This window comes from Puma concolor, chromosome E4, assembly GCF_028749965.1.
Source record: "Puma concolor isolate L17-30 chromosome E4, mPumCon1.1.hap2, whole genome shotgun sequence".
In the NCBI taxonomy this organism is placed as follows: domain Eukaryota; kingdom Metazoa; phylum Chordata; class Mammalia; order Carnivora; family Felidae; genus Puma; species Puma concolor.
Window position 1 is genome coordinate 57088921 of NC_141683.1, and position 27084 is coordinate 57116004.

The 27084-nt window shown below is 38.8% G+C and overlaps 1 protein-coding gene and 1 long non-coding RNA gene across 2 annotated transcripts in view; one reads left to right on the top strand and one right to left on the bottom strand.

Annotated features, from left to right (window-relative positions):
- The window catches only part of MROH9 (maestro heat like repeat family member 9), a 90071-nt gene extending 68421 nt beyond the window's left edge, over window positions 1-21650 (bottom strand). The window contains exons 1-4 of the mRNA XM_086694676.1: window positions 21550-21650; window positions 16444-16532; window positions 13502-13548; window positions 5637-5716 (exon numbers count right to left, since the gene is read on the bottom strand). Coding sequence (XP_086550802.1) covers window positions 5637-5716; window positions 13502-13548; window positions 16444-16498 — 182 coding nt within the window. The 5' untranslated portion in view covers window positions 16499-16532; window positions 21550-21650. The remainder of the gene's footprint in view (window positions 1-5636; window positions 5717-13501; window positions 13549-16443; window positions 16533-21549) is intronic.
- Window positions 1-27084, top strand: part of LOC147572700 (uncharacterized) — a 300233-nt gene that overhangs the window by 164812 nt on the left and 108337 nt on the right. The gene's annotated exons all lie outside the window — the stretch shown is intronic.

The following is a 27084-nucleotide window of genomic DNA, read 5'->3' on the forward strand; positions in this document are numbered from 1 at the left end:
TTGTTTTTGTTTGTGTGTGTGTATGTCTTCTTCAATTTCTTTCATAAGCTTTCTATAGTTTTCAGTGTATAGATTTTTCACCTCTTTGGTTAGATTTATTCCTAGGTATTTTACAGTTTTTGGTGCAATTATAAATGGGATCGATTCCTTCATTTCTCTTTTTGTCACTTCATTGTTGGTGTATAAGAATGCAATCGATTTCTGTGCATTGATTTTATATCCTGCAACTTTGCTGAACTCATGAATCAGTTCTAGAAGTTTTTTGGTGGAATCTTTTGGGTTTTCCATATAGAGTATCATGTCATTTGCCAAAAGTGAAAGTTTGACCTCCTTCTGGTCGATTTGGATGCCTTTTATTTCTTTGTGTTGTCTGATTTCAGAGGCTAAGACTTCCAATACTGTGTTGAATAACAGTGGCGAGAGTGGACATCCCTGTCTTGTTCCTGACCTTAGGGGGAAAGCTTTCAGTTTTTCCCTATTGAGGATGATATTAGCATTGGGCCTTTCATATATGGCTTTTATGATCTCGAGGTATGATCCTTCTATCCCTACTTTCTGGAGGATTTTTATCAATAAAGGATGTTGTATTTTCCCAAATGCTTTCTCTGCATCTGTTGAGAGTGTTCTTGTCCTTTATTTTATTGATGTGAAGAATCACATTGATTGTTTTGCGGATATTGAATCAGCCCTGCATCCCAGGTATAAATCCTACTTGGTTATGGTGAATACTTTTTTTAATGTATTGTTGGATCTGGTTAGCTAATATCTTGTTGAGGATTTTTGCATCCATGTTCATCAGAGAAATTGGTCTATAGTTCTCCTTTTAGTGGGGTCTCTGGCTGGTTTTGGGATCAAGGTAATACTAGCTTCATAGAAAGAGTTTAGAACTTTTCTTTCCATTTCTATTTTTTGGAACAACTTCAAGAGAGTAGGTGTTAACTCTTCCCTATGTGTTTGATAGGATTCCCCTGGAAAGCCAACTGGCCCTGGACTGTTGTTTTTTGGGAGATTTTTGATTACTAATTCGATTTCTTTACTGGTTATGTATGGGTCTGTTCAAATTTTCCATTTCTTCCTGTTTTAGTTTTGATAGTGTATATGTGTCTAGGAATTTGTCCATTTCTTCCAGATTGCCCATTTTATTGTCATATAATTGCTCATAATGTTCTCTTATTGTTTTTATTTCTTCTGTGTTGGTTGTGATCTCTCCTCTTTCATTCTTGATTTTATTTATATGGGTCCTTTCCTTTTTCTTTTTAATCAAACTGGCTAGTGGTTTATCAATTTTGTTAATTCTTTCAAGGAACCAGCTTCTGGTTTCATTGATCTGTTCTACTGGTTTTTTTTTTCTTCTTCTTCTTCTTTTTTTGGTTTCGATAGCATTAATTTCTGCTTTAATCTTTATTATTTCATGTCTTCTGCTGGTTTGGGTTTTATTTGCTATTCTTTTTCCAGCTCCTTAAGATGTAAGGTTAGGTTGTGTATCTGAGGTCTTTCTTCCTTCTTTAGGAAGGCCTGGATTGCTATATACTTTCCTCTTATGACAGCCTTTCCTGCATCCCAGAGATTTTGGATTGTGGTGTTATCATTTTCATTGGCTTTATGAACTTTTTAATTTCCTCTTTAACTTCTTGGTTATCCCATTCATTCTTTAGTAGGATGGTATTTACTCTCCAAGTATTTGTTACCTTTCCAAATTGTTTCTTGTGGTTGATTTTAAGTTTCATAGCGTTGTTGTCTGAAAATATGCATGGTATGATCTCGATCTTTTTGTACTTGTTGAGGGCTGATTTGTGTCCAAGTATGTGGTCTATTCTGGAGAATGTTCCATGTGCACTGGAGAAGAATGTATATTCTGCTGCTTTAGGATGAAATACTCTGAATATATCTGTTAAGTCCATCTGGTCCAGTGTGTCATTCAAAGCCATTGTTTCCTTGTTAATTTTTTTATTAGATGAACTGTCCATTGCTGTGAGTGGGGTGTTGAAGTCTCCTACTATTATGGTATTACTATCAATGAGTTTCTTTATGTTTGTGATTAATTGATTTATATATTTGGGCGCTCTCACATTTGGAGCATAAATATTTACAATTGTTAGGTCTTCTTGGTGGATAGACCCCTTGATTATGATATAATGCCCTTCTGCATCTCTTGATACAGTATTTATTTTAAAGTCTAGATTGTCTGATGTAAGTATGGCTACTCCAGCTTTCTTTTGGTGACCATTAGCATGATAGATGGTTCTCCATTCCCTTACTTTCAATCTGAAGGTGTCTTTAGGTCTAAAGTGGGTGTCTTGTAAAGAGCATATAGATGGGTCTTGTTTTCTTATCCACTCTGTTACCCTATGTCTTTTAATTGGAACATTTAGTCCATTGATGTTTAGAGTGAGTACTGAAAGATATGAATTTATTGCCATTATGTTGCTTATAGAGGTGGTTTCTGATGGTGTTCTCTGGTCTTTTCTAGTCTTTGTTGCTTTTAGTATTTATTTATTTATTTATTTATTTATTTATTTATTTATTTTTCATCTTTTCTCCCCTCAGAGAGTCCCCCTTAAAATTTCTTGCAAGCCTGGTTTAGTGGTCACAAACTCCTTTAATTTTTGTTTGTCTGGGAAACTCTTTATCTCTCCTTCTATTTTGAATGACAGCCTGCTGGGTAAAGAATTCTTGGCTGCATATTTTTTTGATTCAGCACATTGAATATATCCTGCCACTCCTTTCTGGCCTGCCAAGTTTCTGTGGATAGGTCTGCTGCAAACCTGATCTGTCTTCCCTGGTAGGTTAAGGATTTTTTTCCCTTGCTGCTTTCATGATTCTCTCCTTGCCTGAGTATTTTGTGAATTTGACTATGATATGCCTTGTTGATGGTCGGTTTTTGTTGAATCTAATGGGAGTTCTCTGTGCTTCCTGGATCTTGATGTCTGTGTCTTTCCCCAGGTTAGAAAAGTTTTCTGCTATGATTTGCTCACATAACCCTTCTACCCCTATTTCTCTCTCTTTCTCTTTTGGGACCTCTATTCTGATGTTCTTCCTTTTTAATGAGTCACTGATTTCTCGTAATTCTTAAATTGTGCTCCTTTGCCTTAATCTCCCTCTTTTTTTCTGCTTCATTATTCTCCATAAGTTTGTCTATATCACTGATTCTCTGTCCTGCCTCATCCATCCTTGCCACCACGGCATCCATGTGAGATTTCAGCTCAATTATAGCATTTTTTAATTTCATCCTGACTAGCTTTTACTTCTTTTATCTCCGCAGAAGGGGATTCTAATCTATTTTCAACTTCAGCTAGTATTCTTATTATCATGATTCTAAATTCTGATTCAGACATCTTGCTTATACAAGCAAGTGTTAGTTAAGTCCCTGGCTGTCATTTCTTCCTGCTCTTTCTTTTGTGGTGAATTCCTTCATTTCATCATTTTGAAGGGAGAAAAAGGAATTTGATGGGAGAAAAGAAGTAAAAGCTTGTCAGGATGAAATTAAAAAATGCTATAACTGAGCTGAAATGTCAAATAGATGCTGCGTGGCAAGGATGGATGAGGCAGGACAGAGAATCAGCGATATAGACAAACTTATGGAGAATAATGAAGCAGAAAAAAAGAGGGAGATTAAGGCAAAGGAGAATAATTTAAGAACTCAGAGAAATCAGTGACTCATTTTCTCCCTTTTCTCCCTTCAAATTTCATCATTTTGAAGGGAGAAAAGGAATTAATGAGGTAAAAAAAATTAACATTAAAAATATATTAAAATTAAAAAAATATATTAAAATTAAAAAATTAAAAACAAACACACACACAAAAATCAAATAAATGATGCTAGATCCTGGGTGTGTTTTGGTGTGTGTGTTGAAAGGGGCTTGATAGATTAGAGAAAAAAGGAGAAAGAAAAAAAAAGGAAATCTTTTGAAAATTTGAAAAAATGAATACACTGAAGTAGACTAAAATGAAATGATGGAACTAAAATCGAATTTAAAAAAACTTACACAAAAGTAAAAAATACAGTAGAAAAAAATTAAAGAAAAATATTTTTAATGCAAACTGAAAGTAAAAATGAATTTTTTCTCTCTCTATATTCAAGAAAAAGAAATGAAAAAGAGAAAAAAGAAAAAAAAGAAAGAAAATTGAATAGATGGACCGGCAAACAGACTGAAATACGATTGAAATTACTTTGTTTTCCCCTAGAAGTGAAACTATGAAGGGCTTTATAGTCCATAAACTAAGCAGGCCGAGAGACTTGTGTCCTGAAGAGGGAGGTTGGCCCTTTGGGCGGGGCTTAGTGTAACGACTCGGTTGTCCACTAGATGGCGCAGCTAGCTTACTGGGGTGGGTTGTTGTGGCGCTGCAGGTGTGTGTGTGCGCGCGCGCGCATGCGCGGGACGGTGAAAATGGTGTCACCTGGTTACCCGCCCTCTAATATCGGAACTCTGTTCTCCCTGATCAGCAATCGCACAACCGTCTTCTGTCTTCGGCTTCCGCCCACTCCCCGCTCTTACACTGTCTGTGACCAAGCCCCAGGCAGCACCTCCCTCCTGAGTTTTATCTCAGATGCGGCTGTGTCTCCGACCCCTTATTTCTGAGGGACCACGGCTCTGACCCTTTCTGCCCCTCTGCGGAGGGTCTCACCGAGCAATGGCCGGGTGCCGGCCGCACCCGGGAACATTCGCGGGGCCGTGCTGCTGCCCACGCCCCGAGACTGCAGCCGGGGGCCAGCCCGCCCCAGAGAAAGTTCACGCGATCGTGTAGCAGCGGCGTTTCAGGGATTATGGAAAATCACGACACGCATCTGGCACCGGGCTCCACCCCCAGCGACCTTGTTCCAGCACCAGCGAATGTGGCCGTTCTCCCGGGTCCGCAGGGGTCTTTGCCTGTGCGGGGGCCAGGCTGCCTCTACCAGGTGGCCTCCCAGCGGGGGAACCGCCTCTCCCGTGTGGCCCGAAGCCCCCCGGACTCCACTCTGCTCCTGGGGATTCGCCCTTCCCACCCGAGCGCCACCAGGTATGGAGCTGTGGCATTTCAGCCTCTGTGCTCCCCCTATTTATAGTCTTAAGGGAATTTAAACCCTCTCCTTTCTCCTTTCTCCCTTTTTAGTTCAGTCCCTGTGGGTGTTTCCACTTCTCCACTTTCTCTCCAGCTGCTTTTGTGGGGGGGTGCCTTTCCCGTATTCTCCCCCCGTCTCCATCCTCTCTCCACACACAAAAGTGGCTCCTTGCCCTATGTGGCTTCTCTCTCCCCCAGTTCACCTCTCCGCGCCGTGTACCTGCTGAGTTCTGTGGTTCAGGTTGTGCAGATTGTTGTGTGAATCCTCAGATCAGTTTTCTAGGTGTGCAGGACGGTTTAGTGTTGGTCTGGCTGTATTTCATGGATGTGAGACACACAAAAACTTCCATGCTGTTCCGCCATCTTGGCTCCTCCCCTCTACAATCTGCTTATTTTTCTACAATAATTAGACTATCTGTTTATCCATGCAATACAGAAGAATTGAGGAAGAACATGAGAAAGAAAGAAATAACAGCTGCTGAATTAGGATGGTAGGATTTGGAGTAATTTTCTGTTTTTCACAACTGTGAGTTTTCTCTATTGTGTTTTAAAGATATTCAGTCAGTGAAATGCGAGAGCATTATAGCTTCTTGTACCTGGAGTTCACGGCGAGGATCATGGCTTGATCACCGAACAGGCCTGAGTATACATCCCATAGGCTGGTAGCTATGTGCTCCTGGAAAAAAGAAAAGAATAAATGATGGCAGCCCTTGAGGCATCACACGTAGTTCTCTCCTTCACCGAGAGCAACGGACCAAACTGGACGGGACTAGAAGTCCAAGAGTTCATAGTGTTGAGACCAAATTAATTTAAACTCATGATAGCATCTTGGCCTAAATGGTGGCCTTTTACAGGCAACCACCGTGCTTCTATAAGTAGCATTTCTGGACAAAATGTTGTCAAGGATGCCCTCTACGACACTGTAACTGTTAAGTACAGTCTACTCGGTGTGGGGTCTCTTGATAAAAATACCAGCAGGATGATTTAAATCAGGACTTACTGAAGAATGTCTTCTGCTATAGAGTGAGAACCATGTTATAGGTTAATGTACAGCGATTTAAACTTATCAATTACAATCAGTGAGATCCTATGCAGACTTTCCAGATCTTTATTGAAGAAACTGGAGACCTGAGGCAAGTCTGGTGGAGGAGTATCTCTTTTCTTGCGTGCATCCTTATCTTGTTTATACAAGCCTCTGTGGCAATGTCACTTCTTGCATCGGAACCAATAGTGCTGTTTCCGGAAATTCCCAGCCTGTACTTCTGGAACAACTCAACGTTCTTTTTTAGGTGCTGCTGTAAGATAATGCTATTTCTGAGGGTATTTATTCTCTCTAATGCATAGGCAAACACCTGCCACTGACTACTTATCACCCTGAAAAAAGCCCTGTCCTGTCTGCTCAGTGCCGCTCCTCTGACTCCAGTATTGAGTACCCTGTGGGGTCTGTGTCTTACCTTTGTGGGATGTCAGAATTAATCCAGTAGATAGGGCTATATGCCTGTGAAGTCCATGTTATGGACTGCAAGCTTGTGTCCCCTCCAAGACCATATGTTGAAACTCGAATCCCCAGTGCGATGGTATTTGGAAATGGGCCTTTGGGAGATAATGAGGCTCAGATGAAGTCATGAGAGTAGGACTCCAAGATGGGATCCGTGCCCTTATAAGAGAGATCCAAAAGAGCTCACTTTCTCTCTCTCTCTGCCACGTGAGGATGCAGGGAGGTGGCCGTCTGAAAACCAGGGGGACCAACCTCACTCAGACATTAAATCTGTCGTATTCTTTTTTTTTTTTTTTCAACGTTTTTATTTATTTTTGGGACAGAGAGAGACAGAGCATGAACGGGGGAGGGACAGAGAGAGAGGGAGACACAGAATCGGAAACAGGCTCCAGGCTCTGAGCCATCAGCCCAGAGCCCGACGCGGGACTCGAACTCGCGGACCGCGAGATCGTGACCTGGCTGAAGTCGGACGCCAACCGTCTGCGCCACCCAGGCGCCCCTGTCGTATTCTTTTTAAAAAAATTGTTTTTAATGTTTATTTAATTTTGAGACAGAGAGAGAGAGAACATGAGCAGGGGAGGGGCAGAGAGAGAGGGAGACACAGAATCTGAAATAGGCTCCAGGCTCTGAGCTGTCAGCGCAGAGCCGGCCGCGGGGCTCCAACTCGTCAACTGCAAGATCAAGACCTGAGCCGAAGTCAGACGTTCAACCGACAAAACCACCCAGGTGCCCCAAATCTGTCATATTCTGATCTTGGCTTTCCCAGACTCTAGAACTGTGAGACACCTCTGCTGTTTAAGCCACTCAGTCCATGGAATCTTGTTAAATCAGCCAGAACTAAGACATTTAAGAAACTTCCTGTTTGGGATTGGAACTAAAAGCTGGCATTTCCCCACTAGGCACAAGTATCCTGCCATGACCTTCCTGGGTAACAGCACCCTGAACACTTTCTAACACCCCCCTCCCTGGGCTGTGCTGAGACCGAGTGGTGTAAAAGACTTATTCTTCTTTCTCTAAAATATTTATATCCATACCTATCGTTGGTTCCTAACAACACCAAATGTGATTTTATTCAATCTTAAGAGAATAAGTCTTTGCTATGTTGTTTATTAGCATATCTCACATTATCATTACGTAGAGAACATGAAACCTACATGGCAGACAACTCTCACTGTGACATGGGAACTATAAATGGTGGTTTGTCTAGTTTGAAATTAGACATTTTTGTCCTTGGCACTGTTTTCTTTCAATTTGGCCAGAAATACACTAGTATTTCTCTGGGCAGTGACTAATAGCATGTTCTGTCACTATATAAGCAATGTTCTTCTGGGACTATTGCCTCACTGGGAACTTTCCTCATAGACAAAGTTCTAATTGGGTGTTAGTCCTTGGAAATCAATTTGTAACACTTCAAATTGAAATCCGTGGTTCTCAATCCTGGCTGTACACTCAGGGCCTGAAAAATAACCAATTTTGATTCCTGGGCCACACCTCCAGAGATTTAAGAGGTCTGTATTCAAGATCTCTCTCTCACACACACACACACACACACAGAGCAAGGCTTCCAGGTGATTCTGAAGTACATCCAGGATTGAGCAGCACTTTTTAAGTGAACTATTTCCACTCAACCCTGGAGCTTGCTTCACAGTAATACATTGTCAATTAGTTGATCTATAATAACACAGACTTCTGTTCCCCATCTGTCAGCCAGCTTCTCTTTATTTTCGTGGAGCCAAATTTGTTACTACAACTCCATCACCAGGTTATTGTTCTGCTCACATTACCTTCACATCACACTGTTGTTGATTAACTGAGTTACAGCACACCCCTTCCTTCTCGTGAACGTGCTTTTGCCTGTGCTATAGGTACCACTGATATTAATGTAATACCCAAAGCCAGTGCGCATCTCAGTAAGCAATAGGTTTGTCTAACATCTATATGTGGGTTCTGAACTGGTGTGAACCTAGGAAGTTACAGGAATTGGCCAGGAATTTTACCTGCTTTCCCCAGTTAGGCTCTTTGTTATTATTCAGACTACATAACATGCTCACTGGAGTTCCCTGAAATTTCTCAGGGCCACCTCTGGGGAGTTAGGACTATCATTCTGGCTTTAACTTCTGTTACATGGATAAGTTCTTTTTCATCTCATTTTCAATTACTCCTTCATCACTATGGCTCTTCACTGGAAACCCACAGTAAATGATAAGATGGTCACAATCCTGGAAATCTATACTTTGTAATATATTTCATAATACTAGCTTCTAGGACCAGCCTGGTAGGACTTAAGCTTCCATATTTATTATTTTGGCTTTCTTCTTTAAGCTGACCATCTGCTTTTTATATATATCTTATATCACTGACATTTTTGTTCAATATCTGTTGTCATTCTTGGCCAGAAAAATTGGAGTCGTGCCAGTTTGACTAGTTCCTTAAACCTCAGATGTTTCAAATCACAGACATTATGTGTTTCTGATGCCACCTTAGCCCGAGGGCAAATGGTATTATCATAATAATCATTATTCTGAGGGAATTTGAACTCCCTTCTAGTAATTCTCAAGCAATCCTGGGAATGCTCAAAGGGAACCATTTGGTTCCATTCCAACCATTAACATTGCAATGGCCAAAGGGATCCAAGAGGACTTGGTCCTCTAGAATATAATGTGAGTCTGCACCTTTTCCTTCATCTCTAGCTCCCTAGAATGTCTCTTTTCTTTGACAAAAGCAAAATACTAAAGTGCAGAGAGATGAGGAATCTGAATTGTGGGCATGAATATCCATGCATTGAGAAAGGGTTTAATGCTTTCGAGAAGTAGCTCTCAACCCTGGCTGAACCTTAAAATCATCTTTGGATACCTTCAAAAGATCCACATGCCTAGAACTCACCCCACACCAGTGAATCCAGATCTCTGGAGGTATGGCCCTAGCAATAGTTTTTTGTTTTTGTTTCTGAAGCTCCATATATAATTGTAATATGAAGCGGGAATTGAGAACCACTGTGTTACAGGACACGAAAGAAGGCCTTCTGGCCAGAGCAAAGCATGCTAAGTCATGGGCCCAGAGAGGCCAGATCACAGCAAGTCCTCTTGTGAGGCCTAAAGATTTGCTACTCATCTTTAAGAACAAGTGGGTGTGTGTGTGGGGGGGGGGGGGGGGACGTAGTCATTTAATCAAAAGGGGGACAAGGTCACAAGGCCGCTTGATTGATCAAGGTAAACTGATTACAAGGAGAACAGTTAAGGCTCATGTTACTCAGGAGAGAGACTATAATAGAAGAGGGTTGGTTCCGGTGTCAACAGAGGAAATAAGAGAGATTTAAGAGATACATAGTCACTGGTGACAGTGCTTAAAGGTCCCAAAAGAAAAAGACCGAAAAACATCTTTAGGATTTGGAGCCACAAAGGCCACTGGAGACTTGGGTGGAAGAGTTCGGTGCAAAGTTGTGTCGATCCTCACATTGGCGGGTTCTCTATGCTGAGCATTCAGTGCGGGTCTCACGTTTGGATCTGAGAGCCTCAGCTATCCTCAGATGCAAACGAACAAAGAAAAAGGCACTACTGGCCAAAGGTTACTTTTCCTTTCTATAAGACCAAAGTCAACACATGAGGCTCAAAAAAGCAAGTCTATATTATTGTGGCAAAATCAAAACCATGTGTACCTGCCTTTTGACTGATTCTGGTGTAAACGATTAAGACTCATTGGGGCACCTGGGTGGCTCAGTCGGTTAAGCTCTGACTTCGGCTCAAGTCATGATCTCACAGATCGTGAGTTTGAGCCCTGTGTTGGGCTCTGTGCTGACAGCTCAGAGCCTGGAACCTGCTGCAGATTCTGTGTCTCCCTGTCTCTCTCTGCCCCTCCCCACTTGCATTCTGTCTCTGTCTCTCTGTCAAAAATTAAGAAAAAAAATTTACAAAAAGATTAATACTCACTGAAGAAACCTTGACATTGAGTGCCTGGAGACCTCAGACCTTTCTTTTTATCATTTTTCTCAGGTAGACTTCTGTGCTTTCTCTGATTCCTCTTCCCCAAACAGAGCAGTGAGCATTTCTGCTGAACTGCATTAGTAAAGGCCACCAGAGTGCACTCTCTTGAGGTAACTCAAAAGTTACAGCATGCCTGTAAAATCAAAGGGTGTCTACAGACCCAGAGACCCAACTATCCCTGACTTCCTAAATGGGAAGGATTTCCACTTTCTTGACTGGGGCCTGCAAAAAGAGGAACTTATTTTTAAGCTTAAGTATACATGGATATCAGAACCAAGTTAGTGTGTCCCGTATCACTGCCTAGTAATATCTACTTGGTACTTGTTAGTCAAAGTGTTGTTTTGGGTCCAAATCTCAACGTGACTTCATTCATGCAATTCTCAAACTTGCCGGTGGTGGCGCACTGTGCAGCCCTATGTTCACAGATATCTGTATCAGTACCTGATAGAAGTCTGCTGATATAACTTCCTGCTTTCTTCCCCTCCCAGCTCTTTAATGCCATCTTTTAAACCCTCAGAACTTGTAATAGATATTAGTTGGTATGTAATATAAAAAAAGAAACTGAGTCAAACAGATCATGAAAACCATCACGTTCGCATCAACTCCGACAGCTCAAGAGGGTGCGGGTCTCTGATTATTCTCATTTTTAAAAATAAGAGTGTCCTACTTCCATAAAACTAGAAGAACATCGAAAATTTATCGTATATCCACTTCACAAAGAAAATCTCTTTAAGTTCCCAGAGATAGAAATTATGCAGGTCACGTTGTTTTGCAACAATGCGGGATGTGAAACAGAAGAGTGGGACAACAGAGATTCATATGTAAAAATACAAATTGATATTTTTACTTCATGCCTACACAAAAAGAACTCAAAATGGATGATAGATCTAAATGTAAAAGCCAAAACTATAAAACCTTTAGAAGAAAAATAGGATAACATTTTTGTCATTTTTGGTTCAGGGAGAGTTTTCTTTGATATGGCTGCAAAACACAGTCAATAAAAGGAAAAAAATGATAAATTAGACTTGATTAATGCTAAAGCCTTTTGCTCTTCAAAAGATACCATTAAGGAAAAGATAAGACAATCAATGTACTGAGAGAAAATATTTGCCAATCATATAATCTACACTCAATAACCGTACAGTCTATAAAATACCCCAAAATAAATGGTCAAGAAATGTCCAAGGTCTACATGAAGAAAAAAACTTTACTGAAGATTCAAGTAAGGGGAAAGAAACATACATGTGCCAGATGACAAGACAGTAATTTAAAGAAGTAAATTCTCTATAAATTAATCTGTAAATTTAGTGCAATTCTAATCAAAATGCCAAAGAAATTCTGGGAGAAATTTGACAAGTATATTCCAAAGTCCATCTGGAAGTACAAATGAGTAAAATTAGCTGATATATTTTTGAAAAAGAGAAATAAGGGGATAGATTTGTCTAATTAGAGACAGAAAGATTTTGGTTTATATATTTGAGCTATCTTTAGTAGTTTTAAAGTGTGATAACTCCTTTATTGCTGACTTGCTATGATGACATCGCCTATCCCTGTGGAAGCCAAAACATGCTGCTGAGGCTTTTCCCGCCCTCTGGTCAAAGGCATTGATGCTGCTGCTAATCCTTGCTGATAGGGTCCCATGGCTGCTGGTAGCCGTTATCAAGAGAATCAGGGTCGCACAAAAGGGGCTCTTGCTTTAGAGCAAGAGCCACAGGCAACCTCATTTACTATCATCATTTCCAGCTGCTTGTTGCTTTTCTCTCTCATAGCAGCCCCATCGTCCTAGGACTCAGCAGCTGCCTCGGTGAGAGTCTCCTCTCCTCTCCACCATCCGCTTACCCTTGAACCACACCTTGATAATCTCTTCACTTGAGATGTGCTCTTTTCCTGCAGGCTCTTTCATTTGTTAGTTCTGTCTCAATGGGAGTGGTCCAGAAGTGCTTGAAGCCTAGCAGGAACTCAATTTAGGCTCAAACCCCGACGCCCATGTCAAACAAGTTTCTGTTTTATATCCTATGGGCCATCTGACCATGTTTTTCTTTTTCTTTTGTTTCCTCTATTCGACTATTTCCAACCTAAGTCTATGTCACAATTTGATTTCTGGACTTGATCGTTTCCACAGCTAAGAGAAACAGAGACCCTGCTTCTGAAAACAAAGTAAGGCCTGAATTGTAGTGCAGTTTTCACCTTTGTAGGACCATGTTCTTGAAGCTGTCTCACTAATTCCTACTGTGACTCCAGAGACCTTGGAGCTCAACTCCATGAGTTTGTATCCTGGCTCTGCCACTTGGCAGCTAAATGGGCAGGTCACTTGCTGCCCTGTCTCTTCAATTGCCAGGAGGGGATAGCAATAGTACTCACTGTGGAGGGCCGTCACAAGGATTAAATGACTTACTTATTTAAAGCCATTGGAGCATGACTACCATGTTATAAATGCTATGGACGTGTTAGCTGTTCTCCCTATGATTGGAGCAGGGAAGGGGTTCCCTCTCTCATGGCTCCCCTCACCTTCTTGTCTTTATTTCTCCAGGTCATGGCTGTGAATTGGGAAAAACAGTTTTCTTTTTCTGTCTGCTCATGGCATTACTTCTGATCCAGTTTGGTGGGAAGGGGTTTCACAGTGATGATGGAAGGAAGGATATGAGGCTGTTGTAGGAGATCATTTAGGAGATGGGGGGTGGGTAAGTGGGGAAAACAGTGGGATGGTGGGTCAAAACTTTCATCCTTTTGAATTAGTGTTGAAAGTCATTTCCAGGGGGCACATGAGGGTAAGCAAGAATATGATTCTTCAGGGAAGAAAAAAACTAAAGCCAGTTTTCAATCAAACTGCCTCTTTCCTTGCCCCAGATACATGTATTTTAAACACGAATTATGATATCCTTGTAATAGAGACAGTGAACAAGTTATTTTGTTTTACTTTATTTATTTTTTTTTTTACCCGGGAGATTTCAGTTACATTAATGTCTTCTAGAATCTCACTTACCAGGCGATGCCATTTCACGCTGGACCGTAGACACTGGAGACCGGTGACTAGTCAGGGAGAAGAAGGAGACTAGTTAAAGGGAATCAACTTAATCTCTTATCATCTTAGCGGGATGTATCCCCAAATTTGAGGCTAGTATGATCTTGATGGCAAAGCTCATCAAGGATAGTATGCACACACACCCACACACACACACACACACACACACACACTAAAACTTCAGATACCGAACAACACTTAATAAAAAGGTTAGCAGACAGAATACAGAGATGCATTAAAAGAATAATAAACTATAACCAAGTGGTATTTATTCCAAACATGCAGGGATGATTCAATAAAAGAGAGCTCATAACACAATTATTAACATTAATTGCTTTAAAAAGAAGAAAATTTACATAATAATTTTTGTGGAGGCAAAAAAATCTGATAAAATTGTAAGCATATTCTTTTTTTTAAGTTTATTAATTTATTTTGAGAGAGTCAGAGACAGCACGAGTGAGGGAGGGGAAAGGGGGATGGGGAGAGAGGGAGAATCCCAAGCAGGCTCTGCACTGTCAGCACAGAGCCCGATGCGGGGCTCGAACTCATGTACCCAGAGATCATGACCTGAGACAAAATCAAGAGTCAGATGCCTAACTGACTGAGCCACACAAGCACCCCGTTTTGTAAGCCTATTCTTGATAACAGTTCTTAATAAAGTAGATATGTGGTTAATTTCTCAATGTGATATATAAGCACAAAAGCTAGGACCAGATATAATAAGGAAATAATTAGAAGCATTCTCATTGAAATAAAGAATGAGACAAAAATTTCTACCACTATTTGCCATTTCTGCACATAACCATCCAGTCTTTTTATTTAAAAAAACTTTTTTTTAGTTTATTTATTTTGAAAGAGAGAGCAAGAGTATTAGCAGAGGAAGGTCAGAGAGAGAGAGACAGACAGAATCTCAAGCAGGCTCCGCACTGTCAGCACAGAGCCCGACTCGAGGCTCAATCTCACTAACCGTGAGGTCATGACCTGAGCCAAAATCAAGAGTCAGATGCTGAACCCACTGAGCCACCCAGGTACCTCATTATCCAGTATTTTTAGAAAATAGAAATAATATATTACAAAGGAAAAATATTTTATTTTTTAATTATTTACTTCATGGACAATAATGTGAATGCTCTTTAAATTTCTCTATGTTATCAGAATGACGAGTTAGATTGGAGTTATCAGTTACTGAAATATTTGGAAAATTCTTTTATAGAAACTTTAGGACCTGGGATACTTTTGTTTGTTTGAGGAGATAGCCCTTTGGTAATTATTCTTACTTCTTCCATTTTAATTGCTCTGCCTAGATTTTCTAGGTCTTCTGAAGTTCTTTAGATTTTTTTTTTTTTGGAATAATTTTAGATTTTCAGAAAATTTGCAAAGCTAGTAAGAGATCTCGTATACCCCTCACGCAGCTTCCCCTAATGTTAGCATCGTACGTTACCATGGCACATTTGTCAAAGCTAAGAAATTAATATTAGTACGGTTCTATTAACTAAACTATAGAGTTCATGTGGATTTCACCCATTTTTCCCATTCCAGGATCCCACTGCATTCAGTCATCCTGCTGCCTTAGTTTCCTCTGACCTGTAACTGTTTTTGCAACTTTCCCTTGTTCATGACCTTGACAGTTTTGAAAAGGACTAGTCAGGTATTTTGCAGACTGTCCCTTGATTTGCATTTGTCGGGTGTTTTCCTCTTAATAAGACTGGGTTTTTAGGAAAGAATGTCACTCAAGTGAAGTGTCCTCTTCATCATGAGAAAGTATCAAAATTTGAGCTTAGTAGTCTTCTTACTCCTCTCATCAAATTCAGGAATTCAGCCTTGTCTTTATGTATGCCTTCTTTTTTTTTGTTTGTTTTTGTTTTGTTTTTAAATATGAAATTTGCTGTCAAATTGGTTTCCATACAATGCCCAGTGCTCATCCCAAAAGGTGCCCTCCTCAATGCCCATCACCCACTTTCCCCTCTCTCCCACCCCCATCAACCCTCAGTTTGTTCTCAGTATTTAAGTCTCTTATGCTTTGGCTCCCTCCCTCTCTAACCTCTTTTTTTTTTCTTCCCCTCCCCCATGGACTTCTGTTAAGTTTCTCAGGATCCACATAAGAGTGAAAACATATGCTATCTGTCTTTCTCTGTAGGACTTATTTCACTTAATGTAACACTCTCCAGTTCCATCCACGTTGCTACAAAAGGCCATATTTTATTCTTTCTCATTGCCGTGTAGTACTCTGTTGTGTATATAAACCACAATTTCTTTATCCATTCGTCAGTTGATGGACATTTAGGCTCTTTCCATAATTTGGCTATTGTTGAAAGTGCTGCTATAAACATTGGGGTACAAGTGCCCCTATGCATCAGCTCTCTTGTATCCCTTGAATGTATGCCTTCTTTTTTGACTGCCTTTTTTGGATTTATTTACTTACTTACTTATTTATTTTCTAACTTCTTGCTTTGGATATATGATTCAATTACTTTCATTCTTTCTGGTAGTCTAAATATTTAAGGTTATGGATCTTTTTCTGTTTGCAGTTTTGGCTGTGTGCTGTAGGTCCTGCGATGTGTTACCAACATTCTGCAATTTCTGTATTAATTTCCTCGTTGACCCAAGAATTGTTCAAAATAGAGTACACAGATGGCAAAATGGTAGGTTGTTTTTTGTTTTCGTCTTTGCTTAGACTCATAAGTTTGTTATTACTTTCTAACGTTTTGCCTTGTGATCAGAAAGTATTTTTGCTATTTCTACATTTTGGAACTTATTCAGAGATTTCTAACCTAACAGGGTGATCTTTTGTGAATAGACCTTTTGTGCACACTGGAAAAAAAAATACATTCTCTGTTTTTAATGGATAGAGACTGATATACAGATCTCTCTCACACAACATACACATACATACACATATTTACCTTTGTCTTTGCTGTATCCTAAATTCTTACTTGTTTTCTGAATCTTTGATGTCATGCTGACAAAGGTGAATTAAAGTCTTCTAATAGTACTGCAAAAGAGTGTTTTGTGTTAGTATATGAACTAGTAACGTTCTTATAGTTTTGTTTTGCTTTATCATTTTTTTTGCCCAAAGGTACTTTTATTAAGGGGTAATATACACAAAGTGCATAAAATCTTAAGAGTACAGCTCAATGACTTCTTACATATTTATACAACCATGTAACCAGGAAGGTGTAAAACATTTCCAGTGTCTGAAAGGGTACCCTTGTGCCCTTTTCAGGGGGAACCCTTCCCCCTCGCACCCTCCCTGTCCCCCCCTCCAGCCCGAGATAACCACTATTCTGACAGCTAACATCAGAGGATTAGTTTTGCCTTTTCTTGAACTTCATGTAGGTGAGATTGTATCTTTTGCACACTATTTGATTTCCTGTAAGACTTTTTTTTGTGCTTGGTGATTTGTAGTTGCCTTATGATTTCAGGAATACGTGTATTATTTTCCATTGCTTTATCGTTTTCATGCTACTATGTTATACGGAATGCACATTGTATTTATTTTCTTTTGCTGTGTAACAAATTACTACAAGCTTAATGGCTTAAAAAACCATCCATTTATTGTTTGACGGTTTCTGCAGATCAGAAGGTTTAAGCTCTGCTTAGGGTCTCACATGGCTGGAGTTGAGGTGTCGGCAGGGACTGCAATCTCATTTGAGGCACAGGATCCTCCCCTAGGTCATTTGGGTGTTTGGCAGAAATCAGTTCCTTGAGACCATTAAGATGGAGGGCCACTCTCTTGCTGGCTGTGTCTGAGTACACCTTTCAGCTCCTAGAGGCCATCCCTTGCCACGTGGGCAAGACCTTCTCTCACTCCAACCTCTGACTTCCGTCTCCCACGTTTAGACCCAAACTTGCACCAGGCCCACTAGGGCAACACCCATTTTGATCAACTCAAAGTCAGCTGCCTAATAACCTTTACTGCATCTGTAAAATCCCTTTTGCCATATTATGGAACATTGTCATATCTCATCACAGGCAGAGAGCAGCCCACATCCTGCCTTACCTTTCCAGCTTCATGGGGGAGGGATTTATTCAAAGCATGGATACTGAGAGACAGGAATATTGGGGGGCATCTTAAAATTCTTCTTATGTAGATTTTTATAATTATTTTGTCTTCATTATGGATTATACATTTTCTCATTAAGTGCTGCTTAAAAATACATTTAATGTTTTAAAGTCTTTTTTTTTTTTTTGAGAGAGAGAGAAAGAGAGAGCTCGAGTGGGGAAGGAGCAGAGAGAGAGAGGGAGAGAGGGCGAGAATCCCAAGCAGGCTCCAGGCCCAGTGTGGAGCCCAACGTGGGGCTTGATCTCAAGACAGTGAAATCAAGACCTGAGCCAAAATCAAGAGTTGGAGGCTTAATGGACTGAGCAAGCCAGGCATTTATTTCCAAGTGTGGAATTCAAGTTGTCTGGATTAAGATTTCAACTCCTAATTTGCTGTCACAATTATTTGTGTACATTTTCCTGGAATGCTTTTTTTCCATCTTTTTCTTTACAACCATTTTGAGATCTTTTGTTTTATAAATGTCTCTAGTATGTAGCATATTTCTGGGTTTTATTTGTAATTCAGCCAGATTCTTTCCTTCTTTTTTTTTTTTTAATTTTTTTTGAATGTTTATATATTTTTGAGAGAGAGAGAGACAGAGCATGAGCAGGGGAGGGGCAGAAGAGAGAGGGAGACACAGAATCTGAAGCAGGCTCCAGGCTGCGAGCTGTCAGCACAGAGCCTGACACGGGGCTTGAACTCACAAGCCGTGAGATCATGACCTGAGCTGAAGTCAGACGCTCAACCAATTGAGCCACCCAGGTGCCCCAGATTCTTTTCTTCTTATAGGTGAGTTTTGATGTATTTACATAATGGATTTGGGTTTTTACTTTTGTCCTATTTTTAAGTTCTGCTTTTGTTGTAGCTATCTTTAAATCCTTTATGATTTGGTATTTTCTCCCTTACTTTGTGTGTGTGTGTGTGTGTATAATGTGATGTGTTTGTGTGTTTCTTTAATACGAAAGGCTTATATTCCTCTTGTGATTATGATTAATATGACTAACTTTTTGTAATGTATTTATTCTTCAAAACTTTAGAGCAAATCTGTCGAGTCCCAACTGTGAGCCAAGATGAAATTTTTGAAATCAACAATGAATTTTTATTTCCTCCCCTCCCTCATTCTCCATATAATTTTAACTGATTACTTAGTGAAACCTTTATGCTTTTCTGTTTATATTACAGTGGACCCTTGAACAACAGGAGTTTGAACTGTATGGGTCCATTTATATGTGGATTTTTTTCAGTGTATACCATAGAGTACTATAAATGTATGTTATCAGTAAGGCTTCCAGTCAACAGTAGGCTATCAGTAGTTAGGTTTTTGGGGAATCAAACATTATATGCAGATTTTTGACTGGCACAGAGTTTGATGCCCCTGACCCCTGTCTTGTTCAAGGGTTGACTGTCCTTGATAACTTATTAATCCCTAAGCTTTAATAATGAAGAAATCAATGTCCTGACATTACCTTCCCTTTTGTTTTCTAATTTTTATGTTATTAGTTATATCATTTCTATATTTTCAAAGTTTATAATATTTATATTCAGTTCTGAAATAATAATCTTCATTTTCCTTCATTGTCTTAACCCTACATTGAGCTAGATCCACTGTCATCGGCCATGCTTTGCCCATTCATCTCTAGTTGGGTTAAAGTTCATTTTCTGTTAGTCTGTTGAGGAGGGGAATCACGTGAGTTCTTTCATGTTAAAAAATGTTTGTTACATTCACTCTGAATTAAAGTCTGGCTGAGTCACAACATTGTTGGGCCACAGCATCTTCCTCAAGGATTTTAGAGGCTCAGCTCCAGAGTCCTCTAGCATTGAATAGATTAATTGAACGTTTTTCTTTTTCTTGGATTTCCAAAGCATCTTTTCTTTACCTTTGAAAATCACCATTTTCGATGTGATTTCAATCAGCCATTTTCAATGGCTATAACTCACCATTGATTGTCTTGAGTTAATTTTTCTGGGGGCGTAGACTGGTTTTCAATCTATACATTCATGGAAAGTTTTACTAAAATTTGTATTTAAATACTTTCTTCTGTTATTTTAGTTCTCTTCTTTGGTGATACCAATTGTGCTTACATATGATGTCTTAAAAATTTTTTTTTTTTACTGGTTCATTATTTTTGACAGACAGAATGTGAGTGGGAGAGGGGCAGAGAGAGAAGGAGAAACAGAATCCAAAGCAGGCTCCAGGCTCTGAGCTGACAACACAGAGCCCGATGTGGGCCTCGAACCCACGAACCGTGAGATCATGACCTGAGCTGAAGTCAGGCGCTTAACCGACTGAGCCACCCAGGCACCCCAAAAATGTCTTTTAAAAAGTCTTTCTAGCTGACCTCAATTTGTCCTTCCTGCGCCTTATCATGTTCGCAGCAATGTTTATTTTCTTTGTACTGTTTCCGACATGCCCTTTGTTTTTGTAGAATATTTCTCTCCTCCATTTCTTTTCTGAGCTGCACTATTCTTCCCTGAATTCTTATATCTCTATTTTATCCTCACATTTTATATGTAAAATTGTTTCATTGAATTGTAAAGTCTTTGTCATCTGCTCTTTGAAAATATTTTTCTAAAATTATTTGTCATTTATTTTTATATTACTTTCCTGCTTTTTTTCTTGTAAAATCTTTCTTTGATTCCTTTGTAATCATTACTCAGTATCGAATGAGATGAACTATCCTCCGATCAAATGTTTGTTGGACCTTCATGTGGAGGAATTCTCTTCCTGACCCAAAATTGTGTGTGTGTAAATTTGCTCTTTCAGCCTTATTCTTCCCCAGCTATTTGATCCTGTTGGCTTCAAAGCTACTACGGAATTTCTCGTATCCATCCTGAGCCCTCTGCCTAGGGCTTATCTTTGTGACTCCTTGCTTAGTTCAGCTTCACCACTTATCCTTGGTTCAAAAGCAGAACCAAAGGTTATCCATTCCCAGGGAGGCATGTCTGGATCCAAACATGAGAACAAAAGCCTCATCCCCGAGATGTTGTATGTGTACACAGTTTAGCTCTTTTTTCATTTTTTGAGTGTCTGCATTGTCATTTCCAAACACTTTGCATCTTACTAAATGAATGTGCCTAGTCTATCCCACCAAAGATTTAGCTTTGGGAAAAATTTGCTCTTTAAAATTCTCATGGGATTAAATACATACATGAATAAATTTTAGGACAGATCTAGGATTTTCTCCCTGATCTGATTTTTGTTATTCTGTGCTTCTATGTGTGTCTGGTTTATTTTAATAAATTGTGATTAGCGTTTCTTCAACTGATGTGCACACTGATTAGTCTCACGGGCTTTTCACCACCTGATGGGTTTGTTTCCTGATTCCTTGAAGTCCAGCTTCATTGAAGAAAATGAAAGGTTTTCTGGATGGGAATTCAATTTTAGACTTTGGGTGCTTGGGTTGAGTCCAAATTTTGTGGGTGCCAGCCAATAGGTGGTTTAGACGGCCATCAGCTAACACAGGAGCTCAAATGCCTGCAAGGCAGAAGAGATGTGGGCAGATGGTGGAAAAGATGATAGACATGAAGTCAGGAGATCAATGAACGAAGATGAACTCTTCCAATCGGCAAATTGGTAAGAACTTTAGAAGAGGGTAGATGGTGAGGTACATCCTCATGTATCCGTACTTGTTTCTTTTTTTTTTTTTAAACATTTTTTTTAACATTTATTTATTTTTGAGACAGAGAGAGACAGAGCATGAGCAGGGGAGGGTCAGAGAGAGAGGGAGACACAGAATCCGAAGCAGCCTCCAGGCTCTGAGCCATCAGCACAGAGCCCAACGTAGGGCTCGAACTCACAGACTGTGAGATCATGACCTGAGCCAAAGTCGGACGCTCAACCGACCGAGCCACCCAGGCGCCCCCGTACTTGTTTCTTTTAAACAATACAAACTAAAGAAAGTAGTCACCTGAGAAAGAAGACAGGCTTTTGACTGACTGAAGGGTTAATAGGAGAAAAATTACTTACTTGTGTGTAACCTCTTTGTTATTGGTGATGAGGCACAGTAGTGAAAAGAAACTCAAGTACTTTACCTCTTAGCCAAAAGTAAAACACTCTGTCAACTAAAGGAATCCTTTTAGATATTGTCATTTGTCATGGTAACCATGTGTTTCAGAGATTCCATTCTGGAATGGATGTGGTTCCCTCTCGAAAGTACTGACATGTCCAAGTGGCCACTAATGCTTACTTGTCACTGCTGTAGAGGGAAGCTTCTGGTTCATACATCACCAGCACTGAAAGGCAGTTTTGCACACCACCAGCCCAACAGAAGCCGGACAAAGAATATGGATAAAAATTCACAGAAGAGGAAAACTAATCAATAAATATTAAGGGATACTTAAGCTGCCTTGAAGTCACTGGAATGTACATAATAAGATAGCATTTCACAACAAATAAGTAAAAATAAGGATACAATTCCCACTCCATAAAATTCATTTTCTAAAAGTTTGCAATTCAGTAGTTTTAAATATATTTACAGAGTTGGGCAACTATGTGTCCTATCCAATTTTAGAATATTTTCATTAATCCCAAGAGAAACCCTATGCCAGTTTGAAGTTACTCACTGTCTCCTTCCCCTAACACCTGGCTATCACTAATCTATTTTTTGTCTCCATGGATTTGCCTATTCTGGATGTTTCATATAAATGGAATCCTACAACATATAGCTTTTTGTGACTGGCTTCATTCACTTAGCATAATGTTTTCAAAATGCATCCATGTTGTGGCCTGCATGGGTACTACATTCCTTTGTATGGCTGACCAATATTCCAGGGTATAGATAGGCCACATTTGTTTATCCATTTGCCAGTTAATGTAGATTTGGGTTGTTTTTTTACTTTTTGGCTATTATGAATAATACTGTTATGAACATTCATGTACAGAGTTTTGTGTGAACCTATGTTTTTATTTCTCTTGGGTATATACTGGAGAAGGAAAGTTGCTGGCTCATATGGTAGCTTTATTTTTAATTTCTGAAGAACTACCAACCTGCTTTCCAAAGTGGCTTCACCATTTCAGAATCTCATCCGCAATGTCTGAGGGTTCCAATTTCCCCATATTCTTGCCAACACTTAATATCATCTTTTTTAATTCTTATTATAGCCATCCCTGTGGGTGTGAAGTGGTATATCTCACTGTAATTTTGATTTGTATCTCCTTCGTGCATGTTTTTATCTACTAATTAGCTATTTGTGTATCTTCCTTGGAGATGAGTCTATGTAAGACCTTTGCCTATTTTTAAATTGAGTTCTATTTGTCTTCTTATTGTTGAGTTGTAAGTGGTTTTCCAGATACTCTGGGTACGAGACACTTACCAGATATATGATTTGCAAATATTTTCCCCCATTCTGTGAATTCTTGAAGGGTCCATTGTAGCACAGTTTCTAATTTTAATAAATTCCAATTTATCTGTATTTTTTCTTTTGTTGATTGTGTTTTTGATGTCAGATCTAAGAAAAAATTGCTTAAACCAACTACACTCTAAGATTTAAACCTATATTTTCTTCCAAGAGTTTTACAGTTTTAGGTCTTACATTTAGGTGTTTGATGCATTTTGAGTTAGTTTTAGTATATGATGTAAAAATAGGAGTTTATTCTTTGCATGTGCAATACCTACTTATCTCTACCATTTCTTTTTTTAAATTTTTTAAAAACATTTATTTATTTATTAAGAGACAGAGAGAGACAGAGCATGAGTGGGGGAGGAGCAGAAGGAGACAGAATCCAAAGCAGGTTCCAGGCTCTGAGCTGTCAGCACAGAGCCTGATGCGGGGCTCAAACCCACTGAGCCGAAGTAGGATACTTAACTGACTGAGCTACCCAGGTGCCCCAATCTCTACCATTTCTTAAAAAGACTATTTTTTTCTCTATTGAATTGTCTTGGCATTCTTATTGGAAACAAACTGACTAAATGGTAAGGGTTTATTTATTTCTGGACTTGGTTCTATCCCATTGATCTGTCTATATGCCTATCCTATGTCAGTACTGTCTTGATTACTTTTCAGTAAGCTTTTCAGTAAGCGACTTTTCAGTAGCTTTTCAGTAAGCTTTAAAATCACTTTAATTTTTTTTTTTACTTTACTTCAAAATCACTTTTACTTTTAAAATCACTCACTTTTCAGTAGCTTTTCAGTAAGCTTTAAAATCACTAAGTGTGAGTCATCCAAACTTGATCTCCTTTTTCAAGATTGTACTGGCCATTCTGGGTCGCTTCCATTTCTATATGCATTTTAGGATCAACTTGTCAGTTCCTACAATGAATACAGTGGGCATTTTGGTAAAGATTGCATCAAATCTGTAGATCAATTGGAGGAATGTTGCCATCTTAATGATATTAAGTTCTGATACATGAACATGTGTCTTTCCATTTATTTATCTCACGTTGTTTTGTGGTTTTCAGTCTACAAGCCTTGTATTTCTCTAGTTAAATTTGCGCCTGTTTATACTTTTTATTGTGATTCTGAAGGAAATTGATTTTTCTTAATGTCATTTTTGGATTGTTCACTGCTAATGTGTAAAAATACAAGTGATTTTTATATACAAGATTTTTTTTTACCTGCAAGTGAAAAGAGTTTTACTTTTTTCTTTCCAATCTGGATGCCTCTTCTTTTTTTTTGTCTAATTACCCTGGCTAAAACCTCCAGTACAGTGTTGACTTGTAGATATAGATAGAAGTAGTGAGGGAATTCAATTTTTCACCACTAAGTATGGTGTCAGCTGTGGGTTTTCATAGATTCTTTTTATTAGGTTGAGGAAGCCCCCCTTCTAACCTTAGTTTGTTAAGTATTTTTTATCATGAAAGGATATTAAGTTTTGTCGAATGTTTTTCTGCATCTATTGAGGTGCTCATAAGGTTTTTGTCCTTTATCATATTAACATGGTGTTTTGCATTAATTAATTTTTGGATGACAAATCACCATTGCATTTATAAAATAAATTCCACTTGATCATGGGATATAATCCTTTTTATACGTCACCAGGTTCAGTTTGCTACTCTTTTGTTGAGGATTTTTACATCTATATTTATAAGAGTTAGTGATCTGTAGTTTTATTTTCTTGAGATACGTTTGTCTGGCGTTGCTTTCAGAGTAATGCTGGGCTCACAGAATGAATTGGACAATGTTCAATCTTCTTGTTTTTTGTTTTTGTTTTTGTTTTTTAAGAAGAGTTTATAAAGAATTGATGTTGATCTGTCTTTAAACACTTGGTAGAGTTCACCAGGAAAGCCGTCTGTTCTTGAGATTTTTCTTTGCAGGAAAGTTTTTGATTAATAATTTAATCTCTTGTTATAATTACATCCAATCTAATTTTTTTCTACTTCTTGAGAAGTTTGGATAGTTTGTGTCTCTCTGGAGATCTGTCCATTACATCTATGTTATTTAGTTTGTTGTCATGCATTTGTTCAGAGTGTTCCCTTATAATCCTTTTGATTTCTAGAAGGTTGATAGTAATGGCTTCTTACCATTGATTTTAGCCATTTCAGGTTTTCCCTTTTTTCTTGGGCAATATAGCCAATGGTTTATGATTTTGCTATCTTTTCAAATAGCCAAGTTTGGGTTTCAATTAATTTCCTTCCCTCCCCACCATCTCTATTTCATTTATGTTCACCCTAATCTTTGTTTCTTTACTTCTGTTAGCTTTGGATTAAGTTTGCTTTTTTTTTTTTCTCTAGTTTTTAAAGTAGAAAGTTTGTTGTTGATTTGAGATCCTTTTGCATTCTTTATTTTTAAATTTATTTATTTTTTATTTTATTTTTTTTAAAAAAATGTTTATTTATTTATTTTTGAGAGAGAGAGAGGGAGACAGAGCATCCCAAACAGGCTCCACACAGCACAAAGCCCAACAGAGGGCTCAAACTCCTGAGTCATGAGATCATGACCTGAGCCAAAGTCAAGAGTTAGATGCTTGACTGAGCTACCCAGGCACCCCTATTTTTTTTTTAATTTTAGAGAGACAGACAGACAGACAGACAGAATCTTAGGCAGGTTCCAGGCTCAGTGTGGAGCCTGATGCAGGGCTCGATCTCAAGATCCTGGGATCACGACCTGAGTTGAAATCAAGAGTCGAACATTCAACCGAGCCACCTAGGTGTCCCCTTTTTTCTTCTTTAATATATGCATTTCCTGCTATAAATATAGAGATGTACTGAAGGAGCCTGAGTCAGGTAAAGACAAGCCCTGTAAATGGTATTTTTCAAGGGGACAACAAACAAATCAAACAGGGGTGGTTATTTGGAGGAATTAGGGGGAAGCTATACTGCCCTTTCTAGCAGCGTCTGGGCTCCTAATTTTCACAGCTACTGTGGTTTTTCATGTTGTGGATTTTCATCCTTTTTTTTTTTTTTTTTTTTTTTTTTCAGTAAATACTCCTTAGATGATTGCAAACCTTTGACTGGTTCCCCAAATTCTGAAAAGAAGTTGATTTTGACAATTTTGCCAGTGTCCTCATCTCTTTTATGGATGAACAGAGTTTTAGAAGTCCTTACTCCACCATTACAAAAGTACCTGCACAGTATTGTTTCCAATAGGAAAAAAAAATACTGTTGGGAAAAAAATTTCTTACAGTAAAGAGAGTGGACAGATAAATTGTGATCTCTTTATACAGTGGAATTCAGCAGTTCAAATAAAGGACTAAGATTATATATCCATACATGAATAGCTATAAAAAACAAAGTATAGAATGATACCTACAGTACAATAATATTTATATAATTAAAACACACACTGAATAATATTTTTGATGGGTGCATATATAGAGAGAAAATTGTTTCTACAAAACATTGGCTAGGAGAATAAATACCATATGCATGATAGTGATGGGGAATGGGATTGGAATGAAGGAAAAAAATAAGACCAACTTTTCCCATAATATTTTCTTTATTTTATTAAAGAAAATGGGGACACATGAGTGTATGCTATATTATTTTTGTGCTTTTTTTCTACGTACAAGTTAGGAAGAAAGAAGAAAGTCATACTGGATTAGATTCCTCTGTTCTCTGGGAATTCATTTAACTCTGCCCAATTTTTTGTAATCTATGGGTTGAGAGAAAACAAAAGACAAGAGTAAAATAAATTTCAGTCGAACCACAATTGGATCTGTTATAAAATGATTTTGAAATAGCTTTCAAATCTGGAATGCCAAATTCTGGTTTTCGTTTTGCTTTTAAATAATTACAAGTTCAAACCAGACAGAAAAATGTGAATCATTGGATTTCTTCCTCTCTAAAAATCTCCATAGCATGTCTCTGCTCCAACCAGGGAAAGGGAATGGAAATTTTCGGCATTGCTTTTCTACTTTTCTCCATAGTGTTAATTTGTAACACCTTCATAGTTTCCTAAAGTAGGAAAGGAAGTTGCTTTCTAATTACCACTTGAAAGAACATAGTACCTCTCTTCCAGAGATATTTGACATTCTATCAATGATGTGGGGGCACAAACATTCTATTTTGCCAGTCGGAAGTGGGAGAATCCGAATTTCCATGATCCAAAGACATTTTTCCCACCC